Here is a 23615-nt window from a genome sequence, read left to right on the forward strand (position 1 = left end):
GCAGAACGTTGTCTGACACAGTGCTGGAAGATAAGCCCCCCAGGTTGGAAGGCACTCAAAAGATGACTGGGGAAAAGCTGCCTCCTCAAAGTAGAGTCGACCTTAATGACATGGATGGAGTGAAGTTTTGGAACCTTCATTTGCTGATGTGACATGACCCAAAATGAGAAGAAATAGCTGCAAACATCCATTAATAATCAGAACCTGGAATGTACGAAGTATGAATCTAGAAAAATTGGAAATCGTCAAAAACGAAATGGAAAGCATAAACATCGATATCCTAGGCATTAGTGGACTGAAACGGACTGGTATTGGCCATTTTGAATCAGACAATCATATAGTCTACTATGTTGGGAATGGCAACTTGAAAAGGAATGGTGTTGCATTCATTGTCAAAAAGAACATGTCGAGATCTGTCCTGAAGTACAATGCTGTCAGTGACAGGATAATATCCATAAGCCTACAAGGAAGACCAGTTAACGACTATTATTCAAATACATGCACCAACCACGAGGGCCAAAGGTGAGGAAACAAAAGATTTTTATCAACTGCTGCAGTCTGAAATTGACCGAACATGCAATCAAGATGCATTGATAATTACTGGTGATTTTAATGTGAAAGGTGAAAACAAAGAAGAAGGATCAGTAGTTGGAAAATATGGCCTTGGTGATAGAAACAATGTCGGAGATCGAATGATAGAATTTTGCAAGACCAACGACTTCTTCATTGCAAATACCTTCTTTCACCAACATAAACGCGACTATACACACGGACCTCACCAGATGAAACACACAGAAATCAAATTGACCACATCTGTGGAAAGAGATGATGGAAAAGCTCAATATCATCAGTCAAAACAAGGCCAGGGGCCGACTGTGGAACAGACCATCAATTGCTCATATGCAAGTTCAAGCTGAAACTGAAGAAAATCAGAGCAAGTCCATGAGAGCCACAATATGACCTTGAGTATATCCCACCTGAATTTAAAGACCATCAGAAGAATAGATTTGATGCATTGAACACTGGTGACCCAAGACTGGACGAGTTGTGGAATGACATCAAGGACATCATCCATGAAGAAAGCAAGAGGTCATTGAAAAGACAGGAAAGAAAGAAAATTCCAAGATGGATGTCAGAGGAGACTCTGAAACTTGCCCTCGGACGTCGAGCAGCTAAAGCAGAAGGAAGAATTGATGAAGTAAAAGAACTGAACAGAAGATTTCAAAGAGCGGCTCAAGAAGAAAAAGTAAGGTATTATAATAACATGTGCAAAGAGCTGGAGATGGAAAACCAAAAGGGAAAAACACGCTCGGCGTTTCTCGAGCTGAAAGAACTGAAGAAAAAATTCAAGCCTCGAGTTGCAATAGTGAAGGATTCTATGGGGGAAATATTAAATAACACAGGAAGCATCAAAAGAAGATGGAAGGAATACACAGAGTCATTATACCAAAAAGAATTAGTTGATATTCAACCATTTCAAGAGGTAGCATGTGACCAGGAACTGATGGTACTGAAGGAAGAAGTCCAAGCTGCTCTGAAGGCATTGGCAAAAAACAAGGCTCCAGGAATTAATGGAATATCAATTGAGATGTTTCAACAAACGGATGCAGCGCTGGAGATGCTCACTCGTCTATGCCAAGAAATATGGAAGACAGCTTCCTGGCCAACTGACTGGAAGAGATCCATATTTATGCCTATTCCCAAGAAAGGTGATCCAACTGAATGTGGAAATCATAGAACAATATCATTAATATCACACGCAAGCAAAATTTTGCTGAAGATTCTTCAAAACCGGCTGCAGCAGTGTATCAACTGGGAAATGCCAGAAATTCAGGCTGGTTTCAGAAGAGGTCATGGAACCGGGGATATCATTGCTGATATCAGATGAATCCTGCCTGAAAGCAGAGAATACCAGAAGGATGTTTACCTGTGTTTTATTGACCATGCAAAGGCATTCGACTGTGTGGATCATAAGAAACTATGGATAACATTGCGAAGAATGGGAATTCCAGAACACTTAATTGTGCTCATGAGGAAACTTTACATAGATCGAGGCAGTTGTTCGGACAGAACACGGGGATACTGCATGGTTTAAAGTCAGGAAAGGTGTGCGTCAGGGTTGTATTCTTTCACCATACCTATTCAATCTGTATGCTGAGCAAATAATCCGAGAAGCTGGACTACATGAAGAAGAACGGGGCATCAGGATTGCAGGAAGGCTCATTAACAACCTGTGTTATGCAGGTGACACAACCTTGCTTGCTGAAAGTGAAGAGGACTTGAAGCACTTACTAATAAAGATCTAAGACCACAGCCTTCAGTATGGATTGCACCTCAACATAAAGAAAACAAAAATCCTCCCAACTGGACCAATGAGCAACATCATGATAAACGGAAAAAAGATTGAAGTTGTCAAGGATTTCATTTTACTTGGATCCACAATCAACAGCCATGGAAGCAGCAGTCGAGAAATCAAAAGATGCATTGCATTGGGTAAATCTGCTGCAAAGGACCTCTTTAAAGTGTTGAAGAGCAAAGATGTCACCTTGAAGACTAAGGTGTGCCTGACCTAAGCCATGGTATTTTCAGTCTCATCATACACATGTGAAAGCTGGACAACGAATAAGGAAGACCGAAGAAAAATTGATGTCTTTGAATTGTGGTGTTGGTGAAGAATATTGAATATACCATGGACTGCCAGAAGAATGAACAAATCTGTCTTGGAAGAAGTACAACCAGAACGCTCCTTAGAAGCAAGGATGGCAAGACTGCATCTTACATACTTTGGATATTTTGTCAGGAGGGATCAGTCTCTGGAGAAGGACATCATGCTTGGCAGAGTACAGGGTCAGCGGAAAAGAGGAAGACACTCAATGTGGTGGATTGACACAGTGGCTGCAACAATGGGCTCAAGCATAACAAAGATTTTAAGGATTAGTGCAGGATCAGGCAGTGTTTCATTCTGTTGTGCATAGGGTCGGTATGAGCCGGAACCGACTCGACGGCACCTAACAACAACAACAAGAAGAACTGATGCCTTTGAATTACAGTGTTGGTGAGGAATATTGAATATGCATGCTATGGACTGCCAGAAAAACGAACAAATCTGTCTTGTAAGAAGCCAGAATGCTCTTTAGAAGCAAGGATGGTGAGACTTCATCTCACGTACTTTGAACATGTCACTAGGAGGGACTAGTCCCTGGAGAAAGACATCATGCTGGGTAAAGTAAGAGGGTCAGGGAAAAAGAGGAAGACCTTCAGTGAGATGGATTGACACAGTGGCTGTTAACGAGCTCAAGCGTAGAAACAATTGTGAGGATGGCGCAGGACCAGGCAGTGTTTAGTTCTGTTGTTTTAGGGTCTCTATGAGTTAGAGCAAACTCAAGGGCATCTAACAACAATGACAACAACAATGGGTCATCACCATACTATCAGTCGAGGTCCCATCTTTAATGGTATCAGACAGTAGACATAGTAGCAGCAGTGATTAAATATACAGGAGTTTTGGGTACATGAATAGACCATGTATCTTTTTAAATGGGTAGAAAAATAATTTCCTGCTGATGAAGGACTTTACAGTTCAGTTTGTCTCCCTGGGTGGTGTAAATGGTTAATGTGCTCGGCTGCTAACTGAAAAGTTGTTGGTTTGAGTCCACCCAGAGGTGGACTTGGTGATCTACTTCTGAAAAGTCAGCCATTGAAAACCCTATGGAGCGCAGTTCTACTCTGACACACATGGGGTCGCCATCAGTCAGAATCAACTCCATGGCAACTGTTTTTTGTTTGTTTTGGTTTTTGCTGGTTTGCTTATGCAAAAAAGGCTGAGTCGTGTGCATCCGCTATTTTGTGTCACAGGATCCTGTCTTCAAATATGAGCACCTCACATTACCCATAATCCATTGCCTACATCATGAACATTCTTCACACCTGTTCTTCACACCCCAAAGCTTCCGTCCTAGTTGCCCATATTCAAAAGCAAGTCCAAACCTACTCCCCCAACCACTTCTCTCCCTGGATTGCTCTTCCATTCTAGCCTTGACCCACTTCTTTCTTTCTCTCTCCTTTTCATTCATCATTTAATGAGCAAAAAATATGTGGAAAGCCATGTGCTAGGAGCTGGTAAGAAGTGGAGATAAATAAGATACATTTCCTATCTTTACAGAGTTTACCAACCAATAGAAGATGCTTGTTGGAGCAAATGCACTATGTCTTCTGAGGCACTTGTGGGTGAGTCTGAACCTCCAACCTTTTGGCTATTAGTCGAGTGCTTAGCTGTATGCACCACCCATAGCTCCAAATGCATTATAATACAAGGAAAAATATACATAAATTGCTGTAGACGTATTGAATAAAGAGCTACAAATTCTAACGGGAGTGGACAGAAGTTTCATGAAGGATGCAGCTTGCAAATTGTAATCTAAAGGATGAGTAGGATTTTCACAGGCAGCAAGAGTGGGGAGGCCATTCCAGATTGAGAGAACAACTTGGGTAGAGACAAGAAGGTGACTGCATGGTGGGTTCTGTTATTCTGGCGATTACAACAAAGCTAAACAAAGCCTGCTTGGGTGGAGCTTCAAGACCCTCGTTAAGGAGACCAAATGACAGAACTACTCTATATTTAATAAGAGCTAAAAAACAAAAAAAATTTCTTTTTTAACCAAAAAAAAAAAAAAAAAAATTGAGGAGAAGAATGGCATGATCTGAAAAGTGTTCTACATGATAATTCTAGCAGCATTAACAAAGGAGGACTTGAAAGGCAAGAGACCAGAAGTAGAGAGACCTAGTATTATGGGTTAAATGCTTCCCTCCAAAATATATGTTGACATCCTAACCTTCAGTACCTGTGACTGTGACCTTGTTTTGAAATAGGGTCTTTGAAAATGTTATCAGTTAGGTTAGCATGAGGTCATACTGAAGTAGGCTGAGTCCTAATCCAATGTAAGTGGTGTCCTTGTAAAAAGAGGGAGCTCTGGTGGTGCGGCGGTTAAGCGTTTGGCTACTAACCAAGAGGTCATCAGTTCAAATCCACTAGGTGTTCCTTGGAAACCTAATGGAGCAGTTCTACTCTGTCCTACAGGGTTGCTATGGGTCAGAATTGACTCGATAGCGACGGGTTTGGTTTTTTCAGGTTATAAAAAGAGATGAGACAGACACATAGACACAGAGGGAAGAGAGCCATACAAAGATGGAGGCAGACATTGGAGTTATGCTGTCACAAACCTGGAGCTACTAGAAGCTGGAAGAGATAAGGAAGAATCTCCCCCTAGAGACTTCAAAGAGAGCGTGGCCCTGCTGACACTCTAATTTTGGACTTCTAGCCTCCAGAACTATGAGAAAATGCATGTCTGTTGTTTTAAGCCACCCACTTTGTGGCACTTTGTTACAGCAGTCCTAGGAAACTAATACACCTAAAAAAAAATGTCCTAAACTGAGGTCATTATCATCTTCTCCCTCCAAACTGCCCCCATCATGTACTCCTTAGCTGCAATGAGGGCATACCCATCCTCCAAATTAGACAAGCTACAAAACTTGGAGTCAAATTTGCCCTTTTCTTCTTTTTCTTCCTCCCTCTCTTTTTACAACTAAGATAAACTGTCCTGTTTATTTTGTCTGTCAAATATTTTATGAATCTATCCTGCATCTTCCATTCATAGTATCCTGGTGCAGGTCCTTAGCATCCCTCATCTGTTGTATCACAGTAGTTTTCTTTCTGACTAGGACATTTGTGTGTAGAAAAGACAAGCAAAATAAACACACATTCCAGAGCTCAGGAGAAAATCCATGGCTAGATCTGTAGGTGCAAAGATGATATTTAAGCCAGCAGAAGGATTGTAAGATAGGACCTTTGAAAATGCCAACTTTAATGAAGGAAGAGAAGCTAACAAAGAGACTGAGAAGACCATATACAAGCAGAACATTGTTGCAGAAGCCAAGGATGGAGAGACTTTTGTGTGAAATTCTACAGAAGGATGAGTCGGGTGAGGCTGGATCTCACAGCCTTTACCAATTTCATGGTCCATGGTGATCTTCACAAATGCAGTTTTAGGGACTGTGTTAAGAGTGGAAACCAATTCTCAAGAGGTTAAAGAATGAGTTGGTGGTAAGGTGCTGGCGACAATTAAGTTTGATAGTGAAAGAAAAAATATTATAAACCTATCAAATTTTTTTGTTTTTATCCAGTTGCCATCAAGTTGGTTCTGACTCATGGGGAGCCCATTTTCATCAGAGTAGAACTGTGTCCCATTAGGTTTTTGAGGCTGTGACCTTTTGGAAGCAGATTGCCAGGCCTTTCTTCCAAGGTGCCCCTGGCTGTGTTTGAGCTGTGAACCTTTTGGTTAGTAGTTGAAAAGGCAGCCGTTTGCACCACCCAGAATACCTAGCTCTTGCTAAAAGATATCAAATCTTCCCTTTCCTCTCAGGGAAATCTAACCTTTTCCTATTCCCTACTTCACATTCCTTCAAAGAGGCACAAGCTGCTGACATTTCAATATCCAGCCACACATCAAACCCATTTTCCATATCCTTTTAGGTATAATTCATCCTCTGAGAGGAATGCAGTTCCTCCTGCCACACCCTCATACTGTCACTGAAGTTACTGTCTGCCAGGACCACGTTCTGTAGCCAGGGACATTCACAGGAAATGATTTGCACAGAAACCCTGGTGGTGTAGTGGTCAAGAGCTAGGCTGCTAACAAAAAGATCGGCAGTTCGAACCCACCAGGTGCTCCTTGGAAACCCTTGGGGCAGTTCTACTGTGTCCCATAGGGTCACCATGAGTCAGAATCAACTTGATGGCAATGGGGTTTTTTTTTTGGGGGGGGGTGGGAGGTGCTCCTAAACAAGAAAGTCTAGAGAAATGCACACACAATGGCCAAGGGGTGGAAAGGTCTCTCCTGTGACCAGAGTTAAAAAAGGAGAATTCCAGTCTGGAAAGATGACAGCTTAGAAGAGAATATGATAGGACTCTTAAAAAAGGAAGAAAGAAAGAAAAACATGATGCATATGGTCCAAGGGCACAGACTCAGTCACCAAATTCCAGAATATTAGACCAACGAGGTAGACTTTGAAGCTTAAAAGAAGTTATTTATATTGGAGCCTTGGTCTCATGTTACCCTGATTAAACTCTCCCTTTCTGATGCATTCCAAACCTGGCCTTTATGAAGAGGTTGTTAGTGGCCGTTGAGTTGGCTCCCACTCATGGCAACCCTATGTATATCGTGAAGAAACATTGCCCGGTTCTTGGAGAAGAGTGGATGTCAAGACTACACACCATTTCACCTGGGGAGAAAGAGCTGCAGATCAACGACCCTTCCCACGCTCGCTGCCCCTTCACCAAAAGGAAAAAAAAAAAAAGTTCTCATCAGTAATAATGGAAAGAAAGGTACTGGGATTTATGAAACAGAAATGTAAATAATCTGTTTTTTTATTAAATATCATGAGAAAATATTAATTCATGCCAGAAACACAAATATAAACATTATCATATTGAAAGTGTTTCTTCTGAAGGAGACCATCTGGCAGAGCTGCACAGACCACGTTTTGAGAAGCGGAGTGTAAGGTGTCACCATGGTGGGCTTGGCCATTAAAGCAACAAATCCAGAAGGGAGTAAAAATTCAAGGTTTTTGAGGGGAGTACTTTGCAATAATGACATCTGCTAGACACTTGTCGCATGTTTCTCTTGAGGTGAGCCTGCTTTAAAAACTGAAGATCTAAATTTTCAAAACAAGGGGGTGTTATTTTTTTCAGAAACCTTTTTAAAAATGGATTCCGCCATTGGGCACCAAATTCCAGAAGGGTATTTACATGCAAATGTATAGATCACTAATTGCTTAACATAAAGGCTGTGGAAAACGAATAAATGAAGGGGAAAATAGGAAATATAATGAGTTAGGAGCCACAATCAGTTATAACCAAAAGCCAAACCTGTTGCTGTTGACTTGATTCAGACTCGTGGCGACCCCACGTGTTACAGAGTAGACCTATACTCCATAGGGTTTTCTTGGCTGTAATCTTTACAGAGACAGATCGCCAGGCCTTTCCTCCAAGTTGCCACTGGGTAGGTTCAAATCAACAACTTTTAGGGTAGCAGTCAATCCCAAACCATTTGTACCACACAAGGACCTTCAATTATAGATTAACCAGAAAATGAAAATACAGCACCTTGAAATTACAAAGTAAATGCCTGGTTCTCTCTTTTGTAAAATACAATTTTAAAATCCTCGTACTGTTACTTTTGTAAAGAAGATTTTTTTGGGCAAAAGGCAGGTACATCTATGCTTTGGAAGCACTGCCCCCTTTCTGGAGCTGGGTACAGCAGTGTATATACAAAGTGGAGGAAACCCTGCATTCCCAGAAAAGAAGAAATGCTGATGGCAACTTCAAGAAACTACCAAGCTCCCTTGAGAATTCAGGTGAACTGTTTTCACCCAGCTGCTCTCCATTTTCAGTGGACCCCTAAGACTGGCCCCCTGGAAAACAACAACAACAACAAGCATAATTCAGTTTTGTTTGTAGCATCTGCCTTCATTTGCTTACAGGGTTTTCTTGGCTGTAATCTTTATGGGAACAGATCACCAGGTCGTTCTCCTGGGGAGTGGCTGGGTGGGTTTGAATCATCAACCTTTTGGTTAGCAACCAACCGCTTAACCTTTTGCACCGCAATGGCTCTCCCTCCCTCTCTCTATAACCCCTAAAAATTCCTCCCAGCACTCAGGTCTCACAGTCCCTTTCCTCTCTACCTCGGCAAGTTATTGCATAGATCGATTTAACCTTTCTAGTTTCTTCCTCCCCACTCCACATTCTAGAACAAGAGAAAGACCAGATCCCACAGATTGGAAGAGCCTGTCAGTTTCAAGGAGCATCAACTTTAAAAATAAAATGACATATAAACCAAAACAAAACAAAACCCGTTGCCTTTGACTTAATTCCGACTCATAGCGACCCTATAGGACAGAGGAGAACTGCCCCATAGGGTTTCCAAGGAACAGCTGGTGGATTCAAACTGCCAATCTTTTGGTTAGCTGCCAAGCTCTTAACCGCTGTGCCACCAGGGCTCCACATACAGAGATATCATAATAAAATTCCTTAACATCAAGATGAAAAAAAAAAATCCTAAAAGGTACAATGGGATACAGATAAATGATCTACAAGGAGTGATTTTCGAGTTCAAGAGAAGGATGCTTATCAACCACAGAGGTTTCAAGAAAATAATGGAATAGCTTAGAAATGCTTAGGAAGAAAGAAATTTGAACTTAAGGATTCTATAACAAGACTAATTAATACTCAAGAGAGAAATTGAAATAAAGCAATTCTCAGACACGCAAGGCTTCAGAACTATTTATTACCTATAGACACTCTCTGAAATGGTAGAGAGGGAGAACAAAAGAAAACCTACCAAAGGATGTACTCCAGCATGAGGAAAAATGAATCCAAAAAGTAATCATGGGTTACAGGTAACAAAGAAAAAATGTATCTTTTTTTTTAATTAAAAAGTAATTTTTTTTTTTTAAGTTGGGGAGACAGGTTGGAAACACTTAAAATTTAATTCTTTACAGAATCAAAGGACCTACGAAATTATGTTTTGGGAGCAACCACTTTGGGAAGAATAACAATTCCAATAAAATTTGGGAATAGAATCCTTGAGTCTGGTTATGCCCTTGTTGCCATAGAAGCTGGTCACCTGGCACCAATTATCACGATGACAATGTCAGTGGGCCTCAGGAGGGACGGTTGATGAACATACAGTTTAGCAGACTGCTTCTTTTTCTTACTCTGCCTGCCAAGTAGGACTAGATCAAATGGACTGGTAGGAAAGGAGATGAATGGAGGTAAAAACAGTATTTCAGACTTGCTGACACGCTCCAAAGGTACTATCTTAGTTATCTAGTGCTTTAACAAAGAGAAGTTTATTCTTTCACAGTCCAGTAGGTTTCAAGTCCAAATTCAGGGTGTCAGCCCCAGGGGAAGGCTTTCTCTGTCTGTGTCGGCTCTGGAGGAAGGTCCTTCTCCACAATCTCCCCCTGGTCGAGGAGCTTCTCAGGCACAGGGACCCTGGGGTCCAAAGGACGTGCTCTGCTCCCAGTGCTGCTTTCTTGGTGGTATGAGGTCCCCAACTCTCTGCTTGCTTCCCTTTCCTGTTTATCTCTTGAGAGATAAAAGGTGGTGCAGGCCACACCCCAGCAAAACTCCCTTTACACTGGATCAGGGAGGTGACCTGAGTGAGGGTAGTGTTACAATCCCTCCCCAATCCTCTTTAAACCATAAAATTACAATCACAAAATGGAGGACAACCACACAATACTGGGAATCATGGCCTAACCAAGTTGACAACGTATTTTTTGGGGGGACACAATTCAATCCATGACAGGTACCCATTAGATGACAGAGCTATGAAGTTTGTGGACAAGAGATCTCTTACGGCCCAGGGTATAGCAGGAGGGCCACAGCTCTGCTGAGGGGGTGTTCTAATTAAAGAGTTTAGACTCTACAAAGGCTTCCATTGAGAGGTTCGTGATGCTGTTGCCTACGTCATATACCATGAATTTAGGGCTTGGAATCTCTCACCTGAACTTTTTTACCCCATCCCTGGTGTGTGCCAAAAAAGAACTGCTGCCAAAAAGCAGACATTTTCCTGTCTCTAAAAATAAAATGCTGGCAATGCTTCAGGCCCCTGTGCCAAGACCTGGCCCTTCCCAGAGTAAATAATAGGTGGCCAAGTTGACCAGAGGCAAGGACTGAACCCTGAAGCTGTCGGGATAGCTCAGCAGGGCATGTGCAGCTGGACAGCCAGGAGTCAGGTGTGGCTGACAGGGGGAAGCCTCAGGTTACATTGGAGACCTTGACCCAGCCGAGGTCACAGAGCCCTCATCAGCCCTGTCCCCAGAGCCCTGGGGTCCACAGTGACAGATCCGAGTGGCTGTGAGACCCTCTCCAGAGAACGAGCAGTGCCTGGGAAGGAAAACATTTCATAAGCATCCATCTGCATTCATCACTCAGGCCTGTGCCCCATCCCCTGTCAAAACCCTCCCAGTCAGCAGCAAGAGGCCTCACCTGTGAGAGATAGACCCAACCCAACTCCCTCAGTTTGTGGATGCTATAATAACAGTCATTGTCCCCACTCTAATTGCCTCCCAACTCGTCAAAATCTTCTACGGCACTTGTTCAAACCTCTGTAGCTGGTCATTACGGTTCCAATCTTCCCTAGACCATAATCTTGGCTTTTGGCTGGTTTGGGGGATTCAGAGGGCTAAGAGGGGGTTAGGGGGAGGAGAAGGACTAAATATAGCAAATATTTGCCAGCATAATCACTCTATAAACATGCTTCAGTGGAACAGAGTGTAGGGCCGACCCAGATGACGGATGTCACTCACCTGGGTGTCACATCATAAATAAAAGTGAATGAGCCCATTCTCCCCCAGAACCAGAGAGACGGCTGTTCACACTATAAATATTTATGAAGTCATGGTCCTTAAAAGACTTTCTTTTTCCAGGTAAGTAGGCTTTAATGAAAAAGTTAAGCAGAGCTTTTTTTTTTTCCTGCAATTATGGAGTCGTCGCAGTTGTTTTTTAAACGGGCATTCTACGAAGAGGAAAAAGAACCAAGTATGAGAAGGACAAACGAGCTCCCATTCCAGGAGGCTGCGGCATGGAGATCTCATTTATGCCAGTCAAGGTTCATTCTCACCCAGAAAGTGACAGCCTTCTCTGGGGTGATGGAAACCAGCAGGACGACTCCCAGTGCTGCTCAAACCAGGCCTGTGTAACGAAGGGCGCAAACAGATTCCTGTCACCCAAGTCCTGACTCCTCCTGCCACCTCTGCCAGGGGAGGCATCTCCTGAGCACACTCAGCTCTCTCAGCCTGTCTCTTAGTAACAGAAAAAAAAAAAAAAGTACACCTCACCCCAATACTATGCTCATTTGAAAAGAATTCTCAGAATGCGAGGATGTGTGCCTGCCTGGGTGTTTATGCAAAGTCCACCCCTCCTGTACTCAGTTACTCCTCCGGTTTTCCTTAGGAATGGCATCCAAGAACCCCCGCCAGAATCTGACAAGCTTCTCCTGCTTTTTGTTTTGCTGTAAAGAGTAAACTCCCCTCTGCACCCAGTAGCCTTCTTACACTCCCCGCTTCCAAGGCTCTGTGGCAATCTTGCGACCGACCTGGAGCTCCCCAGCCATTGTCTCCACAAAATACTTGCTAATTTTCACGTCCCTTTGCTGCTTACATGGTATTCGTCTCCACAGTGCACCACAAAATCCTTGCCCAAGACCATCAGGCCTGTGTCTTTCCCAGAGATGGCCTTTTGCCCGGTCTCTCCCTCCAAATCTTAGGGTGGCCCCAGTTAATATCAGACTGAACTGACCCAGCCGGGGTGAAGTTGCTTGGTTGGCTTTAACCTTCGGGAAGTCTTGATCCACAAGGAACAAGTCTCTGGTTTTGTGAAATGAGTCACAGGCAGGCTTGACCATGGCCTCTCTGGTAAGGCGAGGGCTGCCATGTATGGTCTGTGTTCTGTGCCACCCACCTCTTCATGTAAGTCGGATTTCTTTGCCAGGACAGCCTGAGTCATAAAACTCAGCACATTCCTCAGGCATTGGATAGTCTTCCCTTGTTATTACTTTGCTTTTGTTTTATGCAGCACCTGGTTTCATTTTAAAAACCCAAATAAAATCTCACAGTTGAGGAGTGGGGGGAAGGAAATTCAAAGGGAAAAAGAGAGCAAAACCTAGAGTAGGGAAAGGTAAAAAGGGCTATGACTTCCCAAGAAGGCAGGACCCAGAGCAGGACTGAGATGGAGCTGCAGAGGAAAGGGCAGTAGAAAGACAGGAGGTGCTACAAATGAATTGAGTTTGGCCAAAATCCTTTTTGCTGTATATGATAAAGAGCCTAAGGTCCAGGTCTCCTCTGAACCAACATGCCCAAATTAGGCCACAGTATTAAAAGAGTGAGTACTTTGCTCATAAGTCACTTGACCTTCCATGAACTCCTTCACTTTCTGAGTCTCTTCAATAATGTGACAGGTTTATTCTAGATAAACCTTAGGGAACATTCCAGCTCTAACATTCTATGATTCTGGAAACCCATCCCCTTTTCTTGCCCTACAAACCAAAACCATGTGTGAGGGAGTATTTTTCCACAAGCTAGTATTTGAGTTTTGCCTTTTGGGGGTAAGGAAGTGGAGGGCGGGCAAGGGAGGTGTAGACCCAACCATACAAATGTTGCTGGTGAACTGAATTTCTGTGACCAGGTTATTTTGTAAAACCATCCGCACAGCTGTTAACGTTTTTAGAATGAGAACATAAGATTAATAAGTTATGCCTTGCACAGAGTAAAAAATAAATGAATGTATGAATGATAGATAACCATTAATATGGAGAATTGCATATTCTTGGAGTAATAAAGCATATTAATTACGGCATAAGGCCGATCATTAGGTACTGGACTCTGAACTGGAGTTGCTGTAGGACCTTAAACAGAGCCCTATACCCCGTTCGCCTGACATTCTCTAACTAGGCTGGCCAGGGCAAAAACCTGGAGGTTCCTGAGTGGCTCCAGGGCTACATTTTCAATGCGTGGTTTTGGCGAGCTTAATGGAAACCATACGAAGGAATCGGGAATCAGACCAGATGGCTCACCGGGAATGTATTTAGCCCAACCTGGGTTAAAGAACAAAAATAGCCACTGGGAAGGAGGTGGTGTGTGTGTGTGTGTTGTGTGTGTGTTTTTGTGTGTGTGTGTGTGTAACTTTTAATTACCCTTTTCTATTCAACAAAAATCATACAGAGAAGGGTAGTCTTGATAAATGAGCATAAATGGGGTCAGGGGCAGCAGTAGAAGGAAGAAGGGAGATGGAAGCGGCTACTTTCGTGGATGAGACGCAGTTCTGCCTCCCCTGGTAGAACGGCAGCTGGTGGGACCCTGTGCTGCCCGGGGCAGCGGCGGGCTCCTCCCGGGCCCTTCCCGCACCCTGAGTCTCTGGGTGCCACCGCCGGGCCACGACCCTCCCTCCAGCGCGCTCCGCACAGGCAGAGCGCACAGTGGAGGGGGGCGTCGGGCTGGGGGGGTGGAAGGCGTGGGGGGAGTAAGGGAGGGTGCGGTGGGGTGGGGGTGGGGGTGGGGTGGTGGAGGCGGGCCGGGGGCGGGTGTGGGGAGGAGACAGCCTGGGGAGAAGAGGCCGGCTAGGGTGGGCGGGGAGACGGGCCACGGGGGTGGGGGAGGCCGCAGAGTGAGTCGGGGGGAGATGGGCTGGGGCGGGGAGAGACGTACCAGGGTGGGGGGAGACGGACGGTGGGGGAGAGGCGTATTAGGGTGAGGGGAGACAGGTGGGGTGGGGGCAGGCGGGCCGGGGGCGGGCCCCGGGGAGGCTCGGCGACGGCGAGGAGAGCCGGGCGCGAAGGGCGGGACTCCGCCTGCCCGGGGCGCCCACTCCACCGCCCGAACCAGTTTGCTCACCGCGGCGCCTCGCACGGAGGAAAACGTGGCCGGGAAGGCTCCGGCTCTTCTGGGCCACTGCTCGGAAGACAGAAAAGCCTTTCACACGCCCTGTGCCCTCCCGGGGTCTCTCAGATGAGAGGGACTGGTTCTTTGAGGCCAGAGCCCACAGCTCCTGGGGCCACAACACCATTTCGGTGGTTTTGCTGAGAAATGTAATTCCAAGTATTTATTTTAAGGGGCAAAATAACAATTATAACCATAGCTTTTGTCCCTCCTAACTGGGGGGAAAAAAAAAATCGAGGTGTTTGGAGCCCAGGAAATTGCCCAGGGAAGCCAGTCTGCCAAAGTCCAGATATTCCCGGGCCCTCTCATACCTCAAAGTCGTTTATTAAGCAAACTCCGGGCCTGCAGCGGGTGGCTTCGGTTTCCAGCTCAGCTAAAGGATGACAACGGTCCTCCCAGCACACAATCGAAGTATTGATCAACTTCTGAGTCATCTGAGGAGCTAACTTTGCTTTCAGAATCACATTGTCCCTGAAACTGGAGAAAAATTACCTGGTTGTCAACACTCCCATCTGCACGGGTTACTTTTTTGCAGAATTGGGAATTAAATCGCCTTTTCCAAGCCAGACATCACTCATGAGCAGAAGTTGGGATTGTTCCAAGATTTTCTTCCATCTCTTTTAACTTTTCTATTTCATGTATTGTGTCTCTGAGTGGAAGGCCAGATCAATAAGCAGGAGATGAAAAAAAAAAGGCAAGGAACCCTTGGAATCACTAACCAAACCCACTGCTTCTCTAATGTTCCTGTCTTTCCCCCCTTCCTCTGCTCCTGCCATTCCTGGGTGTAAATGTCTCAGCTTTCCAGTTTTACATGGTGAACTTCTTGAAGTTAGGATCCAGAAAACCGAGAAATATAAATATTTGGAGGATGGTTACCAAAGATGTTAGACATCAAACAAATGCTTTAAGAATATTGTGGATGGTTGAAATTTTCACTCAGTCCTTACTTGTTGCTAATGCAGAATTTGTACTTTGTACATCTCAGTGCTTGTTCTCCCCAAAATACAGTGCCTACAAAAGGATTTAATGTTTTGCCTTATCTAACAAAGCATCCTGTCATGATTTATTTTTTGTCAGGATTCTAGGCCCAAGGTTTCCCAAATAAGTGTCCCATATTCATTGTGTGTGTGTATTTTTAGCCTGTTATTGCATCATCAAAACAACAGTGGATATAATGTGATGAATTCGTTGTGAATGGTTGACTTCAAAGAGGCTACTGTGAGTATAGAAAATTCACTTTAGGGGAGGGGCAGAGGGAGCCAGCCCCTCAAAGAGAAAGGCAGCTTCTTCACAGAACAGCTGCAGACCCTGATTGGCAGTGGACTTGCTTGGCACCGGTACAACTCCATGTAGCAAGAGGGATTTATTTATTTAACAATAGTTAATGATCCTCCCAAGCAACTCCCAGGAGGCCAGCCAGCAGTAAAGACACTTTCAGGAAATTGGCTACCCTTCCTAGAAGCACAAACTAGCTCTATAATGGAGGGAGGTCCCTGACTGCCCGCACAATACAGCTCTCAGTGGACTGCATGGCTTCAAATGCCCTCAAAGAACTCCCTCCACTGCCTGTCACAGCACGGCCTTTCCGTGCTCAAAATGCTCTCTGGGAAAGTCATTGGGTCCAAAAGCAGTAAATGAAGAAAAAGCACCATTTCTGGAAGGCCACCACGAAAATAGATCGGTTACGTGGTGTTATGGATTGAATTGTGTCCCCCCAACCCCAAAATAACTGTTGGAGTACTAACCCCTGTATCTGTGGATGTAATCCCCTTTGGGAATAGGGTTTTCTTTGGTATGTTAATGAGGTCATCTCAGTGAAGGATGTGTCCTAAACCTAATCACTTCAGAGTTATAAAGAGCAGCATAGACACACAGACATGCAAACACAAGCTGAGGGAAGGGAGATGCCATGTGAAGATTGCCAAGGAACCAAGGAATGCTGGGAGATATGAACCCTCCCCCAGAGCTGACAGAGAAAGCCTTCCTCCAGCTCCAGTGCCCTGAATTCGGAGTTCTAGCCTTCCAGACTGTGAGAAATCAAAATTCTGCTCTTTAAAATGGCAACACTAGGAAACTAACCAAGATGGATCATCCAATCCTGTCCTATTAGCTAAGTTTATCAGATTAGCTAGTTGGGGCCCAATAGACTAACATTTTCCAAAGTGAAATGTACGTATAACTGGTTAAAAAAAAAAAAAAAATACTGGTAGTTCTTATAAAATGTTAGGTGGTACTTGAATGACATTTTTGTGTTTTAGTGGTCAGGGTTTTTTTTTTTTTTCCCCTAATACACATAAATAGCATACCAAGTGAGGGTAAGTTAAAAAAAAAAAAAAAAAGGCAATTTAAAGAGAAATCTTAATAAGCAAAAGTAGCAGTATAGCAAAAATAGGTGTCACTTTTATATTAAATGAGCTGAAGTCAGTAGGGTGCTTGCAAACACCAGTTTCTTTTTTTCAAATCACTCTCTGGAAGTCTCCAGACACTATGACATAATAAAAAGAATCCCACTTTTACCTCCTATGAAAAATTACTTAATCAGGCAAGACAGAGAGAGCCCCTGGCGAAGTCAGGGTCACAAGGACAGGACAGTAGATGCTGTGTGTCAGGACAGGCACATGAGGACAGCTATGTAGGCAGGGCAGGTCCAGGATGCTGGGCACCCAGTTGGGTCCCCAGCAGTGAAGGACAATCTGAGGACTTAGTGCTTTATTTTTTTTACAAAAGGCCGAAATGAAAAAACCAAACCCACTGCCACTGAGTTGATTCCAACTCGTAACGACTCTATTGCAAGAGGCAGAACCCAACAAATTACTGATATCACTGAGGTAAATTTTGACGGTACAACAGAAATTCCAGTCTTTTGAAGCCTCTTTGAGGTTTGTTTCCAAAATAACTGGCCAGATCTAAACAAGAAAATGTTCATGAGGCTTTAAGGAAGACTGCTTACCAAAACAGCTTTACTTTTTGCCTAACTATAAATCAGGGATTACCTTCACACCAACTCTAAACCTTCAGTCGCCACCACTGAATGCCACACAGAGACACACAGAAGGATGCTTATGACACCGCCCTAGGGATCCACTGTTTGAGGACAAGGAAAAAGGATTCTTACGTAGGTCAGGAAGCCTTTGCCTCGCAGGGTGAAGTGCGTCAGGTTTTCAGATGCTGGCTTTTTAATTCTCACATCTGGGGAGAAGAGACAGACGGTCAAGGTGTAAGTGTCTGTAGTAAACAGAATCCACGTTAGTATGAATAAATGAAACGTACTCATATCCCAAAACCTTTGTTTACTAAGTAGACCCCAAAGCCTGACATCCCCACCTCTGCCACCACCACGACCTTCTCATGTAGATTCACTTCTTCCGAGCTACTGCTGAGTGGCAAAATGTCTCTGTTGGATTTCTGCCTCCTTTCATTTCCTCATCCTAACTTCCTGGTTGTTAGATCAGGGATAGCCAGGAAATGAGGAGGGGGGGTGGGGGGGGTGGGGAGCGGAATGCCAAAAGCCTTAAATGGCCTCAGACTTGAAGGTATGAAAATATCAGCTAAAGATCATAATTAAAGTAAAGGCAGAAAGTGGTAGTTTAGGATGCGACTTACGTGATTTTTCAGAATTTGTAGGCGCAATAGAGTCAGCAAAGAGAATTTGGTGTGCCTACAAAGAAGAGAAATTACCAGCCACTTCCATGACAATAGAAATCTAATAAAATTCTTTTTCCAGTGTTGTCCCTCCTCCCCCTGCCCCCTTTCAAAAGGCTTTTGGATGCTGCTACATTAATCAAAAACTGCTTGCCATTGAGTCGATTCCGACTCATGGCGACCCTATAGAACAGAATAGAACTGCCCCATAGGGTTTCCAGGAAACTCTGGTGGTATAGTGGTTAAGTGCTTTGGTTGCTAACCAAAAGGTTGGCAGTTCAGATCCACCAGGTGCTCCTTAGAAACTTTATGGGGCAGTTCTACTCTGTCCTATAGGGTCTCTGTGAGTCAGAATCGACTTGAAGGCAACAGGTATAGGGTTTCCAAGGAGCGGCTGGTGAATCCAAACTGCCAACCTTTTGGTTAGCAGCGGAGCTCTTAACCACTGCACCACTAGGGTTCTGCACTGCTACGTTAGGATCATCAAATTCATAATCTGGGGGGTTTAATTCACACAAGAAAATAGACTATTGATTTGGCCGTTCTTCAGATTCGCACTTTCTTTAGGAGACAACTCTGAAGGTGAACAAAATATAGTCACCTTTCACAAATCTGATTCAAATCTTCCTGGCACTTTTACCCAGCCAGGTGCCTGGAAGCTAACAGGAGACTCAGTAGATAAGCTTGTTGTTGTTGATGTTAGTTGCCATCAAGTTGGCTCCAGCTCATGGAGACCTCTTGTATAACAAAATTTTGCCTGGTCCCGGGCCATCCTCACTATCACTGGTATGTTTGAGGCTATTGTTGCAGCTATTGTTATCCTATCCATACGGTTATAGTGGTACAGAGAACTGATGCATGGAAAAGTAAAATACGCCTGCTTTCCAAAACTGAATGTAAATGAAGTTCTTTCATTTTATTTTTCTTCTTATTTAGGTAATTGGAAGTTTCTTATTTAACAGGGAAATAGGAACTATAATGAATTTTTATTCCACTCATTTAGATAACTTTAGGATAACTCTGGCAGGAGATGAGCAGATATTTACATTTGTATATTTGTTTACATTTGTAGAAATGAAATGATACTCTAAGCAAATTACAATTATTCTATATTTTTTAGAAAGATTATAGAGAAAAGTTAAAACCACATAAGAGAACAAAATATTTTACTATTTCCTATCAATAATTCATACATTAATCTGAATATTCTTACACTCTTTATAACAGTTCCCCCAAGAAATTCTACCTACCAACAAGTGTGTAAACCTGTCTCTAACTACTATTTCTGATCATGTGTGGAAGCTGAGCGTAAAGAGAATAAAAGAAGTAAACAGAGCTAACCCAGTTTAGACCCCAACCATTGCCCTACCGTTCCGCTTGCCATACTCTAGAAGTCCATTTAACAACAAATATTTGTGTCCCTATTGCATGCCAAGCGGCATTCTGTGTGCTGGGGATACAACAGCTAACAGAGCAGATAAATATCGCCTGACCTCATGGAGCTTACATTCTGCAAGTTGCAGGTAATAGCAAAATTTAGGCATGATATTGGCTAGTGTTATAGATTGAATTGTGTCCCCCAAAAATAAGTGTTGTAAATTCTAACCTCTATATCTGTGGTTATAATTCCATTTGGGAATGGGTCTACTTTGTTACGCTAATGAGGCCATATTAGTGTAGGGTATGTCTGAAAACAATCTCCTTCGAGATATAAAAGAGCAGATTAAGCAAGCAAGCACAAACAGAGGGGAAGTTGCCTGCCACATGATTGCCAAGGAATAGATGCTGAAAAGAGACGAGGACCCCAGAGCAGAAAGAGAGAGAGCCTTCTCCTAGAGCTAGCACCCTGAATTCAGATGTCTAGCCTCTTAAATTGTGAGAAAATAGATTTCTGTTCATTAGAGCCACTCACTTGTGGTACTTTTGTTATAGCAACACTAGATAGATAACTAAGACAGCTAGAAGTCCCCGCTAATTTAATTTTACTAGTTCTGTGGTATTTTCCCACATTGCCCTGCCAGAAAGCATTTAGTCAAAGTTTTTGGTTCTCTGACCTACACTAGCTGTCTTAGTTATCTAGTGCTGCTGTAACAGAAGTACCACAGTGGTTAAGCACTCAGCTGCTAACCAAAAGGTTGGCGGTTCAAACCCACCAGCTGCTCCATGGGAGAAATATGTGGCAGTCTACTTCTGTAAAGGTTATAGCCATGGAAACCCTATGGGGGCAGTTCTACTCTGTCCTACAGGGCTGTATGAGTTGGAATCAACTTGATGGCTATGGGTTCTATTTCTAGTCATGGTGGAGTAATTTGTACCAGACTTGCCTTTCTACCATAAGAAAATAAAAACTGGGAAAGATATATGAAATAAATTATTGAGATATTGGACAATAGGCATCACAGGATGATGACAGAAAGACAATAAATGAAGTGAGCCCTACAATTGCACCATGTTCTGCTCTATGGCACCATGAGGAATGGCAAGCAGAACATGATGGTCTTAATGAGTTGAAGAGAGAGACATCAGAGTTTGGGGAGACTGAAGCACCTGGAAATTAAGGGGCAGAGTACAGAAAGAAAGGAACTACACAGGGAAAGAGCCCCCCAAACATCTGCATAAGTGCCTTGAGACTTGACATAAAACAAGAGGTCTTTATTGAGAAGAATGTTAAAAAGGAAACCACTACCTTCTTAACCTGGCGACATCCCATGGCATGGCTTAGCGGGTAGAATGAAAGATCAAACTTCTCTAGCTGGAGAAATAACAACTGTAAGATTCTCCGGAGTCTGATGCTAGAAATGCTTGAATTTAACATTTTGATAAATGATTTGGAAAGAGAAAGTGATGGATTTTTTGAGCTCTTAGACGATATTAGGCTCAGCCAAGGAATTAAATACTCAGCTTAAGGTAAAATGTAGATGATCTTATATAGTTTTGAAAATGTGTTGAAAAGTAAATAATCTTTAGTGTGGCAAGACAAAAGCAAAATAGATAAAATAATAAAATCTGTAGACACCAGCTTAACCAAAAGACCAAAGTTATTATGACTGACATAATTTTCCTCCTGATATGCTCCAATTGAGAAGAACAAAATGTCACTTCAGTGGTATTCCTGCCAAAAATACATAACCTGAATCTGTTTACAAGGGAACATCAGACAAACCTAAATTGAATGACATGCTACAAAATAACTGTCCTGTACTCTTCAAAAATGTCAAGCTCAAGGAATACAAAGAAATGCTGAAAGACTGTTCCAGATTACGGGAGATTTAAGAAACATTAAAGCAAAATGCAATGTGTGATCCTGAGTTGGATCCTGGACCAGGAAAAAAATAGCTTAAGTACATTATTGGGACAGTTGACCAAATTGAATATGGACTGGAATTTGGCAATAGTATTGCATCAATATTAAATTTCCCGATTTTGATAACTGTCCTGTGGTTCTATTACAGAATATCTTTGATCTTAGGAAACAGACACTGACATGTTTAGAGGTAAAGGAGCATGATGTCTCCACCGACTTTCCAATGGTTCAGAAAAAAACAATGCGTGGGTGTATGTCTTTATATACACATAAACGTAAAGAGATGTTTGTAAGGAAGTTCACCAAAATGTTAATGGGGATTATCTAGGTGCAGGGGGAGGAGATTTAGATAAATTTTGCTTTTCTCTCCATTTCTCTGTATTATTTGAAAATTTACAAATATCGTGGATTTTTTTTATAATCAGAGAAAAGCTGGTTTTGTTTTTAATTGCCAGTATATTATATGTAATTACTGTCATGCATGGAAAAGAGAAAGGATTGAAAGAAAAGTTGGTGACTGTGATAAAAACACAGCATCACTAGTTGTTCCCAATTCATAACCTTGGCTGTCTTTGTATCCCCCTCATCTGATAGAAAGCCACACACACAATAAGCCCTCAGAAACGAACATTTGATGAATGAATATTATTAAAAAATAACTCCAACCCACTTTGTTTTTTTATGAATAATACAGTGTGCAATCATTTAAGCACTCTACCTATAAATGATTACTTGGAAAATGTTGGACTTACCACCTTATGCTTGACATCAAGTGACTTTCCAAAGGAACCGGTTCTATCAGGGGATAGTCCTGAATTGCAAATTAAGAGGGAAGACCAAGGTTAAACTCAGGGTTAAAATGAAATTTCTTACATTCCCAATTCAGCTATCACCAACAAATTGTACATTCATCCCTGTTTCCGTTAAGAATCTGACCAACAGAAGAGCAACAGTCAGTCAGGTAAGACCAGACTGTGACTAAAAGTTAAATTCATAGTAAATGTTCTGGAACTACTGGGAGGGGCTAAGGTTTTTATGCCTGGGACGTGCTACCACAGTACACAGCTTGCTCACTCAGGATCACAGGGAACCAAGGCTATGCTGAAAAGTCTAAGACTGTACATTTTTCTCAAGGTCTTGAGAAGCTCTGGTGTATTTTTTAAAACTTTATTGAAGTATAGTTTACATACTGTAAAATCCACCTATTTTAAGTGTATACTTGGATAGACTTTGGCGATTCCTCATTGTTATTTTTGCTATTTTATGCTGATAAACTTTTTTTTTAAACCAAGTCTCTTAAGCAAAAGTAAATTAAAAAAAAAGGTTTTCATAATTATCTAACTAAATTCAAGAAAAACTCACTTTTTCATAGCTGCAATAAAAGCAAGTGAATAAGAAGTGTATCCTGTACAATTAGCTCTCATTGTTCTATTGGCCATGAATTCTTAGCTTTTCAAAGCTCTGTAGGACTTCTATAAATCCCATAGTCCTTCCAGAGACGTTAACTAGCTTTTTGTCACCCATTCTTTGAAAATTATACTAATTATTAATCAGTCAATTATATAATTCTGTAATATTAAAGTTTTGTGGAAAGTAATATTCAGTCATTTGATGCATTACGGAAAAAAAGATTAAAATTTGTGCTAGACTATTTTTTCCTTTCAGATGCCCCTGAATCTACTCCAACTTCTGGCAACCCTGTGCCCCTCAGGGTTTTTCGTGGCTGATTTTTCGGAAGTAGATTGACTTTCTTCTGAGGCACCTCTGTGGACTCGAATCTCCAACGTTTCATTTAGCAGCCATTTGTATCACACAGGGACGCTGTGCTAGACCACAGCATGAGACATGTACACATTTGCGTCCCTCTTTTAGTCAAAATTGGTCATTTTTCTGAGCCAAAAATGTCTCTCGTTTTCCTTAGTGTGTTTCTGGAGAGGAATACCAGTAAGTTCACAAATGGTGGAATATGGTTAACGATTTTTCTTCGAAGGAACACAGTTGATAAAATAGAACCCACAATGCAACTTGACCACGGCAGTTTCAGTTTGAAATTTTAATCAAGGACATTTAATGTTACCCTAATTTGCTAGCATGTATCCACCTCCAAGAACTGTAACCAAATTGGGTGACTTTATTGATGAAACTAACAATGTTAATAACTTCCAACAATTTC

At 42.6% G+C, this 23615-nt stretch overlaps 1 protein-coding gene across 1 annotated transcript in view; it reads right to left on the reverse strand.

Moving 5' to 3' along the window:
- Positions 1-11554: 11554 nt before the first annotated feature.
- Positions 11555-23615, reverse strand: part of C13H4orf51 (chromosome 13 C4orf51 homolog) — a 47020-nt gene continuing 34959 nt past the window's right edge. The window contains exons 3-6 of the mRNA XM_049852822.1: positions 17612-17685; positions 14808-14973; positions 14452-14508; positions 11555-11579 (exon numbers count right to left, since the gene is read on the reverse strand). Coding sequence (XP_049708779.1) covers positions 14866-14973; positions 17612-17685 — 182 coding nt within the window. The 3' untranslated portion in view covers positions 11555-11579; positions 14452-14508; positions 14808-14865. The remainder of the gene's footprint in view (positions 11580-14451; positions 14509-14807; positions 14974-17611; positions 17686-23615) is intronic.

Source organism: Elephas maximus, chromosome 13 (assembly GCF_024166365.1).
Source record: "Elephas maximus indicus isolate mEleMax1 chromosome 13, mEleMax1 primary haplotype, whole genome shotgun sequence".
In the NCBI taxonomy this organism is placed as follows: domain Eukaryota; kingdom Metazoa; phylum Chordata; class Mammalia; order Proboscidea; family Elephantidae; genus Elephas; species Elephas maximus.